Here is an 18,983-nt window from a genome sequence, read left to right as displayed (position 1 = left end):
ACATTGTGCATTCGCCTCTGACCAAACGTTTCTACAGCAGAACGCTTCAATTTCTCACATTCACACCCAGTGTTGAGCACGTCACTTGTAGAAAAGCTTCCCCCTGCAGCCTCCCAGCTAAAGCTTAGCAAGGACGGGTGCCTTTTGGTCCCCCGAGCTGTTGGAAGATGTCCTGGCCTGACCACAGTCACCCACAGCAGACTGTACTTGCCTCTCTCCCTTTTTCTCTCCTCTTCCCCCTTCTCATTCTCCCTCTTCCCTTGATCTGTCTCTCCCTCTCACTGCCTGTCTCTCTGCCCACCCCTCCTCATTTTCTCTCTCTCCCCTTCCTTCCCCTGCCTTGCTCAGGGCAACATGAATGAGGTAATAGAAGTTTGCACTGTGGCTTTGCTGAGCTGACCTTTAATCCAGGGAAATAAATCACTTTCAGCTCCTATTATTGGTGAAGCCCCGCAGCCTCGGCATGCACAAAGGAAGCCTTTGTGCCGTGTTACTTGGTTTTAAGTTAGAGTGTCAAGCCCATGGTAGGAGCAGCTGATGTCACCTCCACCATGATCAGCACAACATGGGTGCCATGATTATGCCTGGGAACTGGCAGGCTGGGCAAAGTCCATGGTGTATCGGTGCACATCCCTGCGTGTCTACTTCTGTGTTCTGTAACATGCATGTACCTGATGCAGGTGATGGACAGCCTGTTGCATGAACCCGAGGGCCTGGGCCCTGCAGCTTTCTCCCTGCTCCTCCATTTCTCTAACTAGGGATGGAGTCTGTGCCCACAGGCAGCTTTGCTTAACATTGCTATAGTTTCTCCTCTCTCTCTTGAGAGTAGGAGGCTTCATTTCCTGTGTAGGTTTCCTGTCTCTAAAGATGGGAACGATGGCCCAGGTTGCAGCGAGGATGGCACAAATCCTTCGGGTGCCAAGTACTTAGGTGTGGGCATGTGTCTCAGATGCTTCCCTGTGTTGAGAGGTGGGGCATCCCAGCCTGAAGATGCCAATCTGCCAATCCCTCAGCAGAGTTGGGAGGGATGCATCATGGAAAGGAGAGAGCTTTCACACAGAATACTTTGCTGTTTTTATACCTGCCCCCACAGCCCAGGAAGCCTACTGGGCAGTTGTAACTGAGGAACGGGAGGGCTCCAGTCAGATAAAGCTGGCCCATGTGATCTAGGAACACATAGTCGGCTGGGCTGGGCTGAGGCTGTTTCTTCCCCTGTGGTGTGATCTGTTTCCTCTTAACCTGAGCAGTGGTTGGAGGGGTGTGTGTGTCTCCACACTCGCCACTACCTCCCTGCAGGGCCCACTGTCTTCTTATCATCTCTCTTGGTCATTCAGTGCAAGATTGGTGCTCACAAAGACTTTGGGAAGTCAGCTGCCAATATGATTCTTGAGACCCTGGCCCCATAGAATGGCCTGTACCTTGCAAAGCCCTGTGGGCACATGAAGGCCCAAGTCGTATCTTTGATTCTTTTAAGCAGACTGCTGCTTCCAAGAGCTCAGGAAGCAACAGCATGAGGTGCTTACACCACGGATCATTTCCGAAGCCTGAGTTATAGAAGTTCCAGCCCAGAGCCGGGCGGTGGTGGCGCACGCCTTTAATCCCAGCACTCGGGAGGCAGAGGCAGGCGGATCTCTGAGTTCGAGGCCAGCCTGGTCTACAAGAGCTAGCTCCAGGACAGGCTCTAGAAACTACAGGGAAACCCTGTCTCGAAAAACCAAAAAAAAAAAAAAAAAAGAAGTTCCAGCCCAGTGGATAAAGGTGCTTGCCAGTAAGTCTGACAACTTGAGTTCAATCCCCAGAATCCAAAATCCCTCAGCTTGTCCTCGGAACTCCATGTGTACTGTGGCATTTGCACATACATACATACATACATACATGCATACATACATAGGAAGCATTCTGAATGGTGACATCAGCCCTTAAGAACCACTGACTGCCTCAGCCATGAACAGCGTTGGGGTGGGGCTGTCATCTGAAGACAGGTAATACACATGTTTAAGGGATAAGTTTAATTCTGTTGCTGGAGATTTGGGGGAATTTCATGCCATCTCTCCATCTCATTCTCTCACCTCAAGACACCAATAGCAGCCCTCCACAAGCTCAGGCTTGGTGACACTGTATGCTCCTGTCCCAAGACCCACAGGAACACCCACTGGGTTCCCATCCAAAGAGCTCAGCCTCCTGGCCTCAGGCCTAGGCCCCCATGGGCTTACGGATTGTGGCTGTCTGTAAAGTGTATCCGCTGGAGAGAGAGAGGTTCCTGCTCCACTGGGAGGTCAGGACTCCGGACTCTCAGTTTTTCTACTTAACACACCTTCTCGGTACCAATTCAGCGTCTGTTTTCTCTTGCTGGTCAACACTAGACACTTTCCCTTGCCCAACTACAAGTGGTAGCATCCCTGACTGGATGGGCACCACTTACCTCATAGGCTGGGCTACATGCCGCAAACACACAGAGAGCCATCCTCTGTAACATGGAACATCCCTTTGCATTTGATCCATGCTACCTTGGTGCATCCTTGGTCCAGCTCATGTCTGCAGCTCTTGCAGGAGCAAGGCCCTGGGATTGTTCCTGGAGCTATCATATGTGAGGGGAACGGAGGATGAATGGCATCCGTCCCTGTCAGACCATCTTGGCATAGCCTCGGGCACCGAGCATGGCAGAGACATCTGCCACTCAGCCTCGCCAGCTGCCACTCCCACTTCTCTCTGTCCTCACCCAAGGCTCAGGAAGGCCCTGTACTGGGGCTGGTGATTACAAGCCAGCACCCACTGGCCTGGCTGCCTCCCAGGCTTCTGTGAGTAGCCGCAGGGCTCCAGGCTGCTTTATTGTCCTCCAGGAATAGTCCTATAGGCCAAGCTTGGCTCCTGCACCTCCCGGGTCATGTGCCAGGCTCCTTCCTGAGTACTGAGGTTGTTTGTGTCCCAGCACTGCAAGAACTTGTTCTTGCTTTGAGACAGGGTCTCACTGTGTAGGACTGGCTGTCCATATGTAGACCAGGCTGGCCTTGAACTCAGAGATCTGCCTGCCTCTACCTCCCAAGTGCTGAGATTAAAGGTGTATACCACCATGCCTGGCAAGAACTCATTAGCTCTTAAATACATGGCTGACCTAGACAAACAAGGTCTCATGACCCAGTACAGACCAGTATCTCTCATCCACCCCTCAGGTCTCATACAGACACGCATGTGTGGGGCCTGTGGCTGGAATTGCTCCCACTAACTCAACACCAGAGTCCAACACAACCTTTCCTCCTCCTGCATCCAGGGCTCACCGAGTGTGGGGCTCCAGCCAACAGATCCTGCTTCTGGTTGCAGCTGGGAGACACGCTACCAGCTCTCTCGGACTGTAATTGGACGAGGGTCACTGAATGCCTGAGAATCGTTTGTGCCAAGTTTGAACACTCCCCTGGAAGCTGTCAATGCTAGCTTTACGGAAGCTGTGGCTGCTGCATCCAGTGGCCTGGTTGCTATGGCTTATGTGTTTGTCCACTGGCAGTTTTCTTGATTTGTAGCAAGAAATTGTTTTCTCTGTGTTCTGGGCCTGTATGTGTCAGGGCCCCAGGCACAGCCTTCCTGGGCTCCAACCTCAGAGTAGTGTCTTCAGGCTACAGAGACAGGCCTGTGCCCCATGTCACTAGGAAGAGCAAACCACCAGACCAGATTCCAGGAGTGGTAGCCTTGTATCTCCGGATCACCTTCTATGGTGATTTCCTCCCTTTTCAAAAGAGACAAGCCACCAAAGATAAAAGGTCTTGAGGCCACTGCTGTCATGGCTGAGGTGAGGACAGAAACACCCAGACTGCCCCTCTGTCTCTGATCCTGCACTAAGTTTGGTGGCTCACTATCCCAGATGGCTAGGAGAATTATGTGACATGGTGCACACTGGAATGCAAAGCCAAGCTAGAAGTGTGTAGTTGCACTTCAAAACATGGGAGAATTTTCCAGATATCTTTCTCTTAATGGCTTCTCATTTAATTCCTTTACTGTTGGAGAAAACACTTTACATGCCTTGAGTCTTTTAAAACTTGTTTTTGAAAAAATCTGTTTTGTGACCCAGTACTTGCTTCGTCTTTCTGGGCATTCCACTTGAGCATTAGAGTCTGCTGTGTGTAGGACAGCGGTCGTCAAGATGACATTGGTTGGTAGTGTTTCCCAACTCTATACACACTTCCTAGTTCTCTGTCTGCTAGTATCAAATATGTGTGCATGCACACACACACGGGGGGGGGGGGCTCAAGTTACAGCTGGACATCTGCCAGCATGTGTAGATCTCTCCTTTGCTTTGTGTGTTTGGAGCTGTGATGTTAGGTGCATACATGTTTGTGCTGGCATACTCGTGGGGCTGCAAACAGTCTCCTCTGACCTAATCTTTCCCTTGCTTTTTCTGTGTTGTCCCACACCATGCCCCAGCTTGCTTGTGACAAGTGCCTCTGTTGTAGCTCTGAGCCTCCATATGTCCTCACGTTTGGAGTCACTTCTCATGGGCAGCTTGTAGCCAGGTCTGATTATTTACCCAGTCTGATGGATTCTGCCTTTGAACCGAGTGTTTAGGCCTCTTGTTCCAGCTGAACTCTTTGGGACGGACACATTTCTTTTTGCCTGTTTTTGTTTTGTTTTGTTTTATTTTTCGAGACAGGGTTTCTCTGTAGCTTTGTCTGTCCTGGAGCTCACTTTGTAAACCAAGTTGACCTCAAACTCACGAAGATCCACCTGCCTCTGCCTCCCGAGTGCTGGGATTAAAGGCGTGCACCACCACCACCCAGCCCGGAACAGACAGTTTTTCTCTTCCTACCATCTATTCTTTATCCCCTTTTTTCATATTTTTCTGACTTTTTTGTGGATTCATTGAATATTTTCGTGGCTCTTATTTCCTTCCATTTTTACTAGCCCTAACTTTGTGTTACCCTCACGCACATATGCTCTGCACACAGGCGTGTGTACACACACACACTCACATGCATGCATGCATGAGACATAACGGATGAGTGACCACCTCAGTTCACATTCTAGTGAAACTAATTTGAATCTGAAGGAACTTTACAGTATTCTGACCCCAGCACCCCAATGCCTGCTGCTGTTGTCATTCTGTTGGCTTTTATACATTGTAACTGTGTGTTGTTTGATGTTCCCATCAAGATATTTAATTATGAGCCAGTGAGATGGCTCAGCAGGTAAAAACCCTTGCCCAGCAAGCCTGATGAACCTCCATATGTGTACTGTGGTGCATGTGCACGTGTGCGTGCACACACACACTAAAAATAAAATAGTTATGGTTTTGTTTGTTTTTGTTTTTGATTTTTTTTTTTTGGGTTTTTCAAGATAGGGGTTTCTCTGTGTAGCTCTGGCTGTCCAGGAACTCACTCTGCTGACCAGGCTGGCCTCAAACTCACAGAGATCTGCCTGCCTCTACCTCTCAAGTGCTAGGATTAAAGTTGTGTGCCACCACCACCCGGCTTAATAAAATAGTTTTAAAAGATAATTAAAGTAGAAAGTAGCCCTGAGCTTGCTTATTCATAGGCTTGCAGACTCCCATGCTCAACTTCTTCTTCTCCAGCTTCCTTCACCCTCTCATAGTGTGACTCATAGGAGATGGAATCTCTCGGCAAGCTGCTGCCTGATAATGTCTTTATTTCCCCTGCAGTTCAGAACTCTGGGCTGACAGGCTAGTGCCCTAAGGGTGTCTGTGTCTCCTCACTTGCGTCATTCCCCAGGAGGAATCCGTGTCTGTATCTCTGTAACAACTTCATTCTGTTTGCTTCAAGATTCTTCTCTTTATCACGAATCTTGAACAGTTTGATTAGGGTGGTGTCATTTTCTTCCTGTTGCTTTTGCTTGCAGCCTGCTGAGGTTTTCGTATTTGTGGGGGTTGGGGCTCCATTTCCTCCTATGGGGATCTGATTACCTGTGTGCTGTGCTGTCCTGCCTAGAGTGTCCCCAGGCCACTGGTGCTTGTTGTCTCTTTAATCTTCTCTGTGCAGTTTCATCTCAGCTTCCACGGCCGTCTTCCATACACGCCCTTCTCTTCAGACTCTTCTGCTGGTAAACCTGTCACGTGCCTTTTTAATGATACAAATGTAGATTCTTTCCCTGTTCCCTTTTGTGCGTTTTCTCTTCCGCTCTGCCGTTTCCATGGGAGTTATACAGAACATCCTGAACTGGTTTATACCAGTTTCGCCTCACGCAGTAGCGTACACGTGAACATCCTGCTCCCATGTGCCCAGTCCCGCTCCCCTCACTTGTTGACACCTCGGAATTAGTCTTTGTACATTTGAATCCAACGCTCGAGCTAACAATACTTTAAATGTGTTTGTCTCTCGAGTTATGTGAAAACAGAGCATGGGATCATAAGCCAGTAATGCTGCTCTTAGACCTGTAATGGCTGTTAAAATACGCGTCTGATTGTTGCATGGAAAACAAAGAGTGGGATCACAAACCTGCTGCAGACACAACAGCTTTTGAACTGGAAGGGATCTTTCTTTTTCCCTTCAAGGGTCCTGTGCTGTGATGTTCCAGGTTCTTGGAGGTTCTGCCTTACCCTGTGTAAGGCAGGGCCACCCACACTTCAGGTGAAGGCCAGCGCAGTGTGCCAGGGTCCCCAGTACCCTCAGAACATCAGTGCAGCCCCTTGTGGCTGCACACCCAGTAGCATGACCGATAGATACACAGCAGAGTGGACTTTCTTATATGGAGGTGGCCTTCCTTACAGCAGGGAGACCCTTGTCACATGGAAATGACGTTCCTGAGAGTAGGGTAACCATCCCCACAGCAAGATGGCCTTCACAAAGTTTGCTCTTCCTCACACAGAGGGAGCTTGTCTCACAGTGGGGTGTCCCTGCTAACCTAGCTGCATAAGGCCATGAAACATCTCTTGCCTGTGCCTTTTGGTGGCCAGCTGGGGCTTGAGAAGAGAGGACATGGGCTCTCTTCTCAGTTGATCCATTGGGTGCACATGGAGAGCTGCTGGCAGATGCCATCTGTGGCCATCTGTACCCCAGAGGAACCACGTGACCTCGTCTGGTTCTCAGTGCTGTGGTCATCTTTACATGAGCACCTTTATGGCTAGCATTCCCTTATCTTTGCCCCCAGACACCCTGGGATGTGGGAAACAGCCAGCAGCCAGTGCTCAGCACCATAAGCGTCCCCACCCCAGACCTTCCACCCCTGCCCAGAGGTGCCTGCCATGTTGGGTCTCTACCTGCAAGAACCAGTCACTGTGATCCACAGGCCACTGGTTTGCTCTGCTCCTGGAACATGGTGACCTTGTTTGCGCTGAGGCCACACCATCAGCGTGAGTCATTCCAGGGAGTAGCTTGGCACTGTCACCTCCTCATTCCCCAGTGACGAGCAGTAGTCAGGTACAGAAAGGCTATTTACCCCATAACAATCTGGAGGCTGAGCTTTGGACCTGCCGCGGCACCTGCCCTGCCTTCCAGTGAGCTCAGGGGGGCCAGGACACAGACAGTCAGGGACTGGCCAGTGGTGAGGGCCGTGGAGGGCAGCGTCTTCAGTGAGCAGCTCATCATGTGGCTGGCACTTGAGAGTTGTAAGAAATTTGTCCTCCAGGTGGCAATAAGGCGTTCCCTTCATGATGACCCCAAGCATGGATCATCTCTCTCTGAAAGGAGGAGGCAGACTTTTATTTCAACAGGGACCAGTGCGACAACAGCACAGACCTGTGTCTCCCCAAGATGTGCCACCTTCGAGATCCCCAGCTAGGCATCTTCACCCCCTGTGTTTCCTCGTGTTTTTCTTACTTAAGATAGTCTCTTTGTAGAGCATGTTTGTAAACCATGGCCCAAGGTCTGGATACACTGTGCCCATGGAGACGCTTGGTCACTGCTGTCTGATGAGTCGTCAAACTGGGCCCCCAGCAGGGCTGCGGTGTCAGTGGCTCTCAGTGCTCTCTTGTGCTTTACGGGGTGCAACGTTGCCACCCCTACCACAGTCACACTTACCCACTCCCCAGCTTTTATGCAAACAGAAATGAGCCTTGTCCCTGGCATGGTATGCAGACAGGCTGCATCCCTCCCTTGTGACACCATGATGTGCCTTGAGGCCTCAGGTCACAGAACAGACCCTGCTGGACAGTCAGGCCCACAGATCCAGGAAAGCAGAGGTGCAACTTTCGGAGGACCCCCCTCGTCAGCACCTCTCACTAACACGGCCTTCTGATTACTAATTATCTGGTCTATGAAAGCCCATGAGGACTGGGGTAGAACCAAATTTCTAGTTCCCAGCATCTGCCTCGCTGAGTTTGCGTAGACCCCTGGCTGAGCTGGGATCAATGCCTGTGTCTCGGTGTCTCACTCTTTGTGGTACACTGTCCTGCAAGCTGACGGACACTGTGTGGATCTGAAGCGCAGTGACTTTGCAGGCACTGTTTCCTACCGACCTGAGGTGATGTCTTCGCCAGCCCTGTACTTGCTTGCCAGTGTGCACGTGGCCACGGTCACCCTCCCCTAGTCGTCCACTTTCCTACCCTTGCCGGAACCTCTGGAAGTTTCAAGGGTCGGAGGCCATGATGGTCCAGTACTCTATCCTAAGACTGTTCCTCTGCAAATGGTGTCTCCAGTCGGGACACAGAGTCTCCAAGTCCAAGGGATGTGGAGGTCAACACTGATTCCCAGAATCTGCCCAACAGGGAACAATGACGAGGGCCGCAGCAGCCCAGGAGGATGGGAGGGGGAGGGGCAGCAGCAAGCCAAGAGTGCTCTGGTTTCTGGTCCTGTTGGAGTGAAGGATCTGGGAGAAAGTAGAGGGTTCACAGCTGAAGAGAGGTGGATCCGGCGGACAGAGATCTCACAATGTCCTCTGTCTCCTGGCACAGGGCTGCGGGGTCACTTTGCTTGGACCAGTTGCTTATTCCGTTGGCAAACAGTTAGAAGAGGGAGGTGATGCCCCACAGAGCTAGGCTGAGGGTGGCCTGAAGCATCGTTAAATGAAAAGCTTGGCCTCTGTCCTGTCCTACTAAGCTGTTTATTTTTCTTGTGATCACATGGGCGGTTCAAGTAGCAGGGGCCCCGCGTGAGATGGAGCAGGGCACATGTAGGGGCCTGGGGCTTCAGGGAGGTGTCCTTTTGGCAGGGGCGCCACAACTTTGAAGATGGGGTGAGTTGACAAGCGGGCTCCTTAAGTGCCCCATGGCCAAGGTGAAATCCTGAGGGGACCGTGCCTAAGAAGCAGCGAAGTACCAAGCTCTGTCCTTTGAGCATCATGGCAGCCCCTTCTCTGCCTCCCTGTACCTCCTGCTCCTGTCTGTTTGCCCAGGGCCACCGCTCCTGTGACCCTTATCCCTGACTCCAGTTGCCTATGCTCAAACCCATGAGCCCCAGGCAGCCGCCACCCACAATTCCACTGGTGCTTAGGGACAGCAGGCTGGTTCCTACATCTTTAGATTCTTCATCTGTTCACAAGTCTTTAAAGATTTCTCCTTCAACTATAGTGTATGCTTTTGCCTATAGATAATGAGGGTTTAAAACAGAACAAAAAAAAACTTGCTTTTGCTTCAGAAATAGCCTGCCCACAGAAGTCCTCCAGCCCCGATGGGCTAGGCCAGTTGCAAATGCACAGGGCTAGAGAACAGATGGCTTCTTCATAGCCAGGACAGTGCCACCCTCGTCAGCCAAGGTGGGTAACTCAGAAGCCTCTTTTTGTCCCCACAGACGCAGCCAGTGCCCAACCCGATGGCCTACTACCTGCACAGGTCACCCTGGTGGTTCCATCACTTTGAGACACTCAGCAACCACTTCCTGGAACTCCTCGTGCCTTTCTTCCTGTTCCTCGGGCGCCGGATGTGCATTCTTCACGGGGTGCTGCAGATCCTTTTCCAGGTAGGCTGTGCCAGGGTGCCACCACTTGGGGTCCCCATGTGTCTACAGAAGACAACAGCCTGCCTCATCATTTCTGAGTTAGCACCCAGGGGAGCGGCTTCATCAGCTCCATCTCACCCCCTGCAGGGGCCTCACTGATCCAGGCTGGATTACAGGGTCCCCTTCCCAGCTTCCATGAGCCCACGGTGGTGTCTGGTTGCCCTCAGGGAGCTGCCTGCAGGGAGCGACACAAACCTTACTCAGGCACCCCTCTGCTCCACACAGACACGCCCTGTGTTCTTGAATCCAACCCTAGAATGTTAGGTGTCTTGCTCTACATAGACATCAGTCTACTAGGAATTGGGTAAGTTGCTTAAGACAGGCTCTTGCCATGTGGCCCTGACTGTCCTGGAACTTGTGGTCCATCAGCCTCTACTTCCTGAGGGCTGATGTCACAGGCATGTGCCTCTATGCCTCCCCCTCCTTTTGGTTTTTGAGTCAGGGTCTCAGGAAGTTGTCTGTGCTGCCCTTAAGCCGTGCTCCTCCTTCCTCAGCCTTCCCAGCAGCTGGGATGATCAGCCTGCACCACCAGGCCAGGATCACCTTGTGGTTTTGGTTTTCTGTTTTCAGTCATGAATGAATGTTGACCATCAGTCAGGAGAGGGTCGCGGGGTTTTCCCCTTCGATATGTTAATGAGGTGAATTACATTACCGCTGCTCCGGTTGAGCTAGTTTCATATTCTAGAATAAACTCAGTTTGGTCATGCTGTAGATATTTTAATATATTGCTGGGGCTAATTTGCCAGTGTTTTGTTTTAGATTTTGCATGGTTGTCAGTGAGAGAGACCTGTCTGTAGTTTTCCAGCATAATGTGGGCCTAGTGTGGATTCCCTGTCTGGGCTCTCTGAAGAGATCCCCTCTCTCTGAAGGATCCATGTAGACCCAGGCAGCCTGTTCTCAGGAGCCTGGGCAATGCTGGCTGTGCTTCTGCGCAAAGCTTTGAGAGCTTTGCCGTGGTGCGGACTGTGGCTGAGGAACACCCTTTTCAAGGCAGCGTTGACAGTCAGCATCTTCCTGGGAATAAATATGTCAGCTTCAGCTGTTTTCAGATTTATTAGTGCAGAGGGGAGAGGGGACGTCATGTTCTCCTCAGTGCAAAGTTTGGGTCCCTGAGCCTGTCTCTCTTGTGTCCCTTCTCTCTGTGCAGAGCTCTGTTTAAATCAGGACTGACGGGGAGCAGGTGTTTGAGTCTCGCTGGCACCTCTGCCGCAGTGACCTTTGGCTACCAAATCCTCTCTGGCCATTACCTGCTCACGAGCTCTAGTGCTCTAATATACTGGCTCCTTTTTGTTTTGTCTTTTAATCAGGATTCTCTAGAAGCTATGCAGAGATTGGAGAAAATTCCTTTGTGCCCCACATCCCCACTATGAGCACTTCCCACTGTTGGGTACAAGGTGGAGGTGCCGTCATGACGCATGACTCACCAATGGCTGCAGAGTGTTCTTTGGGTTTGGACAATGAAGAATGTCATTGTTGTGCCGACCTCTTCCCACCCTGAGAGTCGTGGGAGCACTGCTTCATCCTCCTCTCCCTTGACCCCTGGTCTTCAGGCTTCCCCGAGCTTCTCTCAGTCTTGTGTTCGAGACTCCTCCCTACAGTATAACTACTCATATCTCCTCAGAGCTTATATTTGCCTGGAGTGCCTATTTCCCACACATCTGCTGGAGGCCACAGGCAATTCCAGTCTTGAGATGACAAAAAGATGTGCCCTACTGGCTCCCAGACTTCACCCTGCCTGAGGAGCAAGACCATCCAGCTGGATGGACCAGACATTGAAGAAGAGCCGTAGCCTTGGGAGTGCCTCTGCCTCGTGTCCTGTCCCATGTGTAAGGTTGGATAGGGTGATAAGGATGGCCTAGTGAGGAAGTTGGTGCCTAGACTGAGCCTTCCAGAATAATACCCAGAGCCTCAGGGAGAATAAGGGTCAAGGCAGGCACATGCATTCCACACTAAGTACAGGGAAGCCGGGGCTTCCATGATGCTAGGGATGGCTGCCTGCAGTGCCTCGGCCACACAGGTACCAGAGACAGGTAGCAAGAGTCCTCATCTGGGCAGAGCAGACGCCTTGGGTTCTGGGGTCTCCTGGGGTTCAGGAGTCTCCTCTTCCTGTGTACAAGGAGCTGTACAGCAAGCTTCTCCCAGCAACCCCCACGTGGGACACCCTAGAAAATGAAGAAGCCTACACCACACCCTCCAAGAGCTGCCAGCAGCCTTGAGCCTCTGTTAACTCCTTGTGGTCCTTGCAGAGGCAGTCATGAATTCCCAGCATTTGCTCTGTCGTGAGGGGATCCCTGGCCAGCAGCTTCCACCTGACTCTCACGGTGGGGAACATGAACTGGTCACACCACGTCCAGAAGAAATGGAGATATCCAGGGCTATGGCTTTTCCCCAGGACTGGTCTGACGTCCCCCAGGCAGAGCTGAGTATAGGATCAGGGTCAGCAGGTGTGGCCTTTCCCATCCCAAGAGCCCCTGTGGAAGGTGTCGAGAGTGCAGTGCCAGCCCCCAGCACCCGCCACTCTGGGGCGTCTGAGAGGAGCCTGGTGTGGAGCTGCGCTGTGTCCTGACCCGTTGGTTCCTGTGTTCCTTCCTGTGGGCCAGGCAGAGTCTGAGTTCACTCACTTCCTCCCACACTCGGTTTACACAGCTGCTCCTAGGATCCCTGCAAGGCCGCAGGATCCACGTGGGAAGAGCTGAAGGGCTCCGAGGGGATGACCCCGGAAGGGGCGGTGTGGTCAGCCTCCGCTGCTGAGCTAGGTCAGGACATCTCCGAGGCCCACCATGGTATCAGTCCCCACCAAGGAACAAAAAGGAGGTGGGGTTGGACCTGAGACTCTGTGGAGAGAAGGCAAGAGAGGGTCTTGGGAGGCAGCTTTGAGGTTGATTCATCTGCTAAGGCTACTTGGGGTTACCCAGATGCCTTGGGAGCACATACCTGCCCTCTGTGAAGGTCCCTGTAACCACATGCATGTCTTCTGTGGAAGTTCCCTGTGACCACATACATGTCCTCTGGAAGGTCCTCTCAAGCTTCTGTCTCCCCTGTGGGAAGCCTGCCTGCAGGCCTGTGTCCTCTGTGGTAACTGCAAGCCCAGCAAGGACATCCAGAAATCCCCCCTCTTCCTTTCGGGGTCATGTTGCATCTGCCTGGAACATCTGCTAGAGCCTCTCTGGGGCCGAATTCCACCAACACACGTTCATCTTCCTCTGCCGTCCTGAGCCTCACCCGGCCGTGCTCCAAGCCGGTCATCTGCAGAGCACACTGAGAGTTCCTTGAAGACCCTACCAGCCAGGGGTAAACACAGATGGGCTGTGACGAGATTCATGTCCCTCAGAGGGGATGGCTGCGGTGACGCTAGAAGGAAAACAAGAGAGATAAGATCCCGTTGGAGCACTCAGACCATGTGCTGCCTGATGAATCCCAGTCTTACCCAACAAATAGGCTGTGCGGGGAAGGGGTCCTGAACTGCATGGGCCACGTGGGCCTGACCCCCCGAGCACAGCCCCCATCTGTCCACCTGGGCAAAGTGTCACAGGCTCCCCCACAGTGCTTTGTTAGAAACAGGATGTCACCCAGTGACGGTTCACCTGCGTCAGCACCTTGGCATGTCTGTGAGGGTGTTTCGGAGAGGGTTACTGAGGAGGGAAACCACCACTCTGAACGTGGGTCATACCATCCCCAGACTGAATAAATTAGGAAGAGGGAGAAAAGAGAGTGAGCGCCTGCATTCATCTCTCTCGGCTTCCTGACTGCAGGTCTAATGTGCCCAGCCACCTCAAGTTCCCACTGCCTTACTTTACCTCCATGATGGACTGTGTGCCCTCAAACTGTGAGACAAACCCTTCCTTCCTTAAGGTGCTGCCCCCCACCCCAAGGCCATGAGTTCTAGGGTGGGTCTATGTCATTCAGAGTTCCCCGGATGTATTACCACAGCTGCCAGACAGCTGAGGAGGCCTCATGCCATGCAGAGTTCTAGGTCATCAGCAGTACAGCTGAGTCTGCCCATGGGGAACACTGACCCCTGGCTCCTGACCACAGGACATCACCCCAGCCTCACCAGACAAGTGTCTGCAACAGGCGGGCATGCCATCTCAGCAGAGTGGTCAGCCATTGCCTCACCTTGAGGTGTTGAGTTGCAGCCTCTCTGCTTGGGAGCTAGAGACACTTTGAATTGGCTGAGAAGGTGTCTGTAGGCAGAAGGAAAGCAGTGACTGGTAAGGATCCAAAGTCACCATCTGTCATGTGATCCAGTGTCTCTCCAGGAAGGTGCTGACTAGAGCCTTCAAGACTACAGGTTCCAAAACTGCAGCCCAAAGGGATGCCCTGAGCCCTCTGCAGTAGCTGGGTGCCTCCTGAGGCCCTTCCTGAGCAGCACTGAGCAGTGTCTTGGGACACACCGAGAACCCCAACAGCACTTCTCCATGCCTTGCTTTCCATAAACATAACCATCATTGGGAAAAGAAGGAATGAGGCTGTCACCTGCCCCTGACAGGAGGTTCTGTCAGGAGAGGTTCTGGGCACAGGGGTGGAAGGAAACAGATGTAAGGGCCGTGCACGTGCTCGGCGCAGGAGTCAGGGCAGTTTACACATTTCCACCGTGAATTTGGTCCCTGGAGGAGAAGCCTACAGAGCACACAGATTAGAGGGGAGTGGCTACTCAGCCTGTGCACCATGGGAAGTCTTAGGATCTGCTACCTGCAAGTTTGGGAACCCAAGAAAGCTCGTTGGTAGTCTGGTCCCAGTCCAAACTCAAGGACCAAGAGCCATGGATGGAAGCCGGTAGTCTTCACCCTGGCTTCGTCCATGGACCAGGAACCCCCGCAGGCCAGAGCAGGAGGAGACGGACGTCCAGCTCAGAGAGAGGAGCGACACCCTTCCTGGACACTGTTGCTCTTTCCGGACCCTTGGTGGGGAGGGGGGGATGGACAGTGCATCGGGCAGGGCAGCCACAACTCGCTGGCATTTCCAATGTTTTCCAGTCTTCCTTCTGGACCTGCACAGACACCCCAGAAACAGTGCTTCATCAGCCAGTTAGATTGTTTCAGTGCAGTTGGGCTCCCACATGGGATGACTGTCCTGTTGTATCAAAAGTCAGTTCTAAGGCAGGCATGTAGCACACAGCTGTAACCCTGGCACCCTGGAGCTGGCACAGGAGGCTTGGGAGTTTGAGGACAACCTGGGCCCAGAGACCCTGTCTCAAAGCTAAAAAGTTCTGTGTTGCTGGCTAATTTTTATATTCATTTTTTAGTATTATAAAAAAGTTTAATGACTTAAATTTTTAAAGACTTTTTAACATGTATGTGAGGGTGTGCACACGTGTGTGGAAGGACTGCACAGGCCAGCGCAGGGTGTCGGGTCCTGGAACAGGAGTCACAGGGGATTTTAAGCCATATCATGTGGCTGCTGGAGACTCTTCACCACTGAAGCCGGTCCTCCAAACCCCGGAGACCTGAATATTAGTGCGCATTTCACCTTTTTAGCGCTCTGCACTGGGCAGCTCCAAGCTTACGCAGGAATCAGGTTCATCTGGAGAGCATTTTGTTTTTTTAGATTTGCTAGATTTCTCCTGATGGGCATCTCTCACTTTGGAGAGCAGGCTGACCTCAAGCTCAGAGCTCCGCCTGTCTCTGCCTCTCCATACCCCACCACCACACCCAGCTCTCGCTTTTTGTATCTATTTATTTGTTTATTTTTAAATCCCAATTACAGGTTCCCTCCCTCTTCTCCTGTCAGCCCTGCCCCCCCAATCCTTTCCTTCTCCTCCATTTCTCTTCAGAAAAGAGTGGGCCTCCCATGGATATCAACCAGCCATGGTATATCAAGTTACAGTGAGCCTAGGCACTGATTAAGTCTGGACAAGGCAATCTGCTAGGTGGAAAGGGTCACAAATCTAGCCACAGAGTCAGAGACAGCACCCGCTCCCACCGTTAGGAGTCCCACAAGAAGACCAAGTTACACAACTGTAACATATATGCAGAGGGCCTAGGTCAGTACCATGCAGGCTCCCTGGTTGTGGGTTCAGTCTCTGTGAGCCCCTGGGAGCCCAGCTTAGTTGATTCTGTGGGTTTTCTTATGATGTCCTTGACCCCTCTGGCTCCTCCAATCCTCCCTCCCTGTCTTCTGCAGGATTCCCCAAGCTCTGCCTAGTGTTTGGCTGTGGGTCTCTGCATCTGTTCCCATCAGTTGCTGGGTGAAGAAGTCTCTCTGATGACAGCTGGACTAGACACCAATTTGAGTATAGCAGAATAGCATCAGGAATCCTTTCGTTGACTTTTTTATTTTTGCAGTCACCTTTGTTCTATCCTAAGTCTCTGGCATGTCCTGCCTGTTTCCTGGCCCTCAGGATGAGCTCCCTCTCAAGCTGGTCCAATCATTTGTTGGCCATTCCCACAATCTGTGTGCCACCTTTACTGGCACATCTTGAAGGCAGGATAAATTGTCGGAGCAAGGTTTTGTGGCTGGGTTGGTGTCCCAATCCCTCCACTGGAAGTCTTGCCTGGACTTCCAGGAGATGGCCTATTCAGGCTCCATGTCCCCAGTGACTAGGAGTATTAGCTACGGTCACCCTCATCGATTCCTGAGAGTTTCCATTGCACTAGGTTTTTTGTTCTTCCCAGTGATTGCCCACCACCCCCAAGATAGGCTTCATGATGTAGCTGAAGTTAGGCTCGAACTTGCAGCCCTCCTGCCTCCACTTCCTGAGTTCTGGGACACGCACCACCACACCTCAGAAAGGTGTCCTTCGCCTGCTGTTTATCACACATCACTCCAGATGGCCATCACCTTTGTCCCTGCTCCTGTATATGATGTGCAGTTGACAGTCACTCTTGTCCCTGCTTTCAGAAACTGGATCAGGACCTGGGTGGTTTCTTCAAGTCTGTCCTGGTTGTGATTTCCTGAGCTTCTTTATCTGCATTCATTGTTGTCACCAGCTAGGAGGACTTGAGGGACTGATTTGGTCATAGTCCCTACTTTAGGACTGTTTCGAGTGGACTGGATGACATTTTAAGTGGAATACCTTGAACATTTGAGAGGAGGCAGGCAGACTCCCCAGCTCAGAAACAGAGCAGAGGCTGAGCAGGAGCTGGCAGAGCCTTGAGATGCAGCTACATTGGCAACCCTGACTACATAAAGCAGAGCCAGTCACTCAAATTCCCCTTGTTGGGGACAATAAATACACAGATCACAGAAGCACAGAAAGCCACAGGTGCAGGTTAGACCATGGAGGCTAACCTAGGAAATCATGGGCTGGATTCCTGGGGTGCCGCGGAGGACACCAAGACCTGGGAGCTCTGCAGCTCTGGCAGGGGGGACAATTCCCTGTGATGGCTCTTCTGTGTGTGAGGTGTTTGGAAACAATGCATTTCTCAGACTTCTGCTGAGGGGAGGGAACAGCACACATCTGGGTGCTAGATTGTGCAGAATGGTGTCCCAGATGGAGCAGGCCACATAGAGATTGAGGGGATGGTGTGGCTTGCCTCTTGGGGTCTCCTTCCCAGACGTTTCCTCATGTATGGATGTTAAGGGAGGCAGTGGGGCGGGGCACACAGACCCGTGTTGTGCAGGCATGAGTGGAAATGAGTTCAGGGTGAGTCCCAAGAACCTGAGACCACTCCTGCCATCAAGATAGATCATGTCACAGTACGAATGTTGTATACAGGTCTCCATTGCTGCAGCCCTGCAGAGCAGAGGGTCTATGGGGTTCACATTGAGACTGCATGGGCCTCCTTATAGGGGTAAGCTATGGGAAAGGGTGAGGCCATCCTCAAGACCCTTCTTGTCAAGTATGCTGGACCCTGGTGCCACTGAGACACTTGGATAGAGCCAGGCTGTTTGTTCTTCACCAGCCACACTGACTCTGGCCTCTGGCCTGCCTTGGCCTTGTTCTACACCAGGCCTGAAAGAGATGCACTTCATGGTCCAGTCGATCCAGGGCCAGAGAAGAGAGAAGTTGGAACCACTTGGGTTCTTTTGTTGGCCCTCAGGAAGGGACAGACCTCTATGGAAGCAATGTCCAGCTGTCCAGTGAGGGCAACCACAAGGGTTGGTACAGCGTCTAGGAACAGACAGGGATGCTCAGAGGTCTTTCACAGCACCTAAAGGCCTTCCTAGCACCCTAGGGAACCCACGCCTACATCCCTTGGTACGAGGGAGCTTGGTCTCCGCGCTGTTCTGCTTTGTTGTGCCATCATCCGATAAAAATCTACAGCCAAGGACCACTCCTGATCCTACTGGGGTGGGGGTCAGGAGCTCTCCCAAGGCTTTCTCTCGCCCCCGGGCTCCCCAAGTTTGGTTCAGCCAGCTTCTCACATCCCCTCCAGCGCTGGGAAGTCAGAGCTGCCTCCTCTGCCACCTTCCTATCTGGGGACCCCCCACCCACCTCCATCTCTTTGCCCCTGGGTCATACTAGACCTAAATAGAACCTGCCCGTCTAGCTGCTACATCACATCATCCACAGTGGGTATCTGAAAGGGAGGGAAGAAGCAACTGGCCCTGTGCTCATAGAATTCTCACTGTGGCTCGGGCAGGGACTTCTCAGGTGGACAGGAAGCACCGGCTGTGACCTGTGAAAATGTAAACCCCCCCCCCCCAACCATCCAATCAAAGGGGGGACAGGGCATGAGTTGGGGTGTAGTCAGCAGGAGATGCTAGGAAAGCGCTCACGCTCAGTAGGAGGCACCCGGTGTTGAGGGAGAGAGGCAGGTGAGATGCTGAGGCAGCACCTTGATCAGTGCAGGCCCTCACCTGAGACTCCCAGCCAGGTGGCAGCACCACATATTAACACTGAGCGGCAGCCTTCGGCCCCACTTGTGGGAGTGTGAAACCCTGCGGCCGTCCTGCAGAGTAGTCAGAGAGTCACCACAGGCCTGCCTCAGGACTCGGCACAGGTCATGTCCACTGCAGGAGCACAAGCAAGGACTCTGAGAGAGGTGTTGTCCCTATCAGGTGACCCTCCACAGTAGCCTAGCCACCCTGTAGCTCTCATTCTGTGAACTTGGGAGAGCCCAGGATCATCAGAGTGTGAGGGGGGCTGGCCTTTGGGGTAGGGGTGTCTGACCAAAGTACCTACCCAGGTGTAAACCTTTCCCTCAGCCATGACTCCTGGCCAGCTGC

The 18,983-nt window shown here is 52.3% G+C and overlaps 1 protein-coding gene across 2 annotated transcripts in view; it reads left to right on the top strand.

Moving 5' to 3' along the window:
- Nucleotides 1–18,983, top strand: part of Lmf1 (lipase maturation factor 1) — a 90,053-nt gene that overhangs the window by 65,151 nt on the left and 5,919 nt on the right. For both annotated transcript variants that reach the window (XM_038328386.2, XM_038328387.2), the window contains one exon: nucleotides 9,666–9,833. In XM_038328386.2, coding sequence (XP_038184314.1) covers nucleotides 9,666–9,833 — 168 coding nt within the window. The remainder of the gene's footprint in view (nucleotides 1–9,665; nucleotides 9,834–18,983) is intronic.

Source organism: Arvicola amphibius, chromosome 4, assembly GCF_903992535.2.
Source record: "Arvicola amphibius chromosome 4, mArvAmp1.2, whole genome shotgun sequence".
NCBI lineage: Eukaryota > Metazoa > Chordata > Mammalia > Rodentia > Cricetidae > Arvicola > Arvicola amphibius.
Note: the sequence above shows the minus strand (reverse complement) of the source record. Positions and strands in the feature narration are given on the sequence as shown.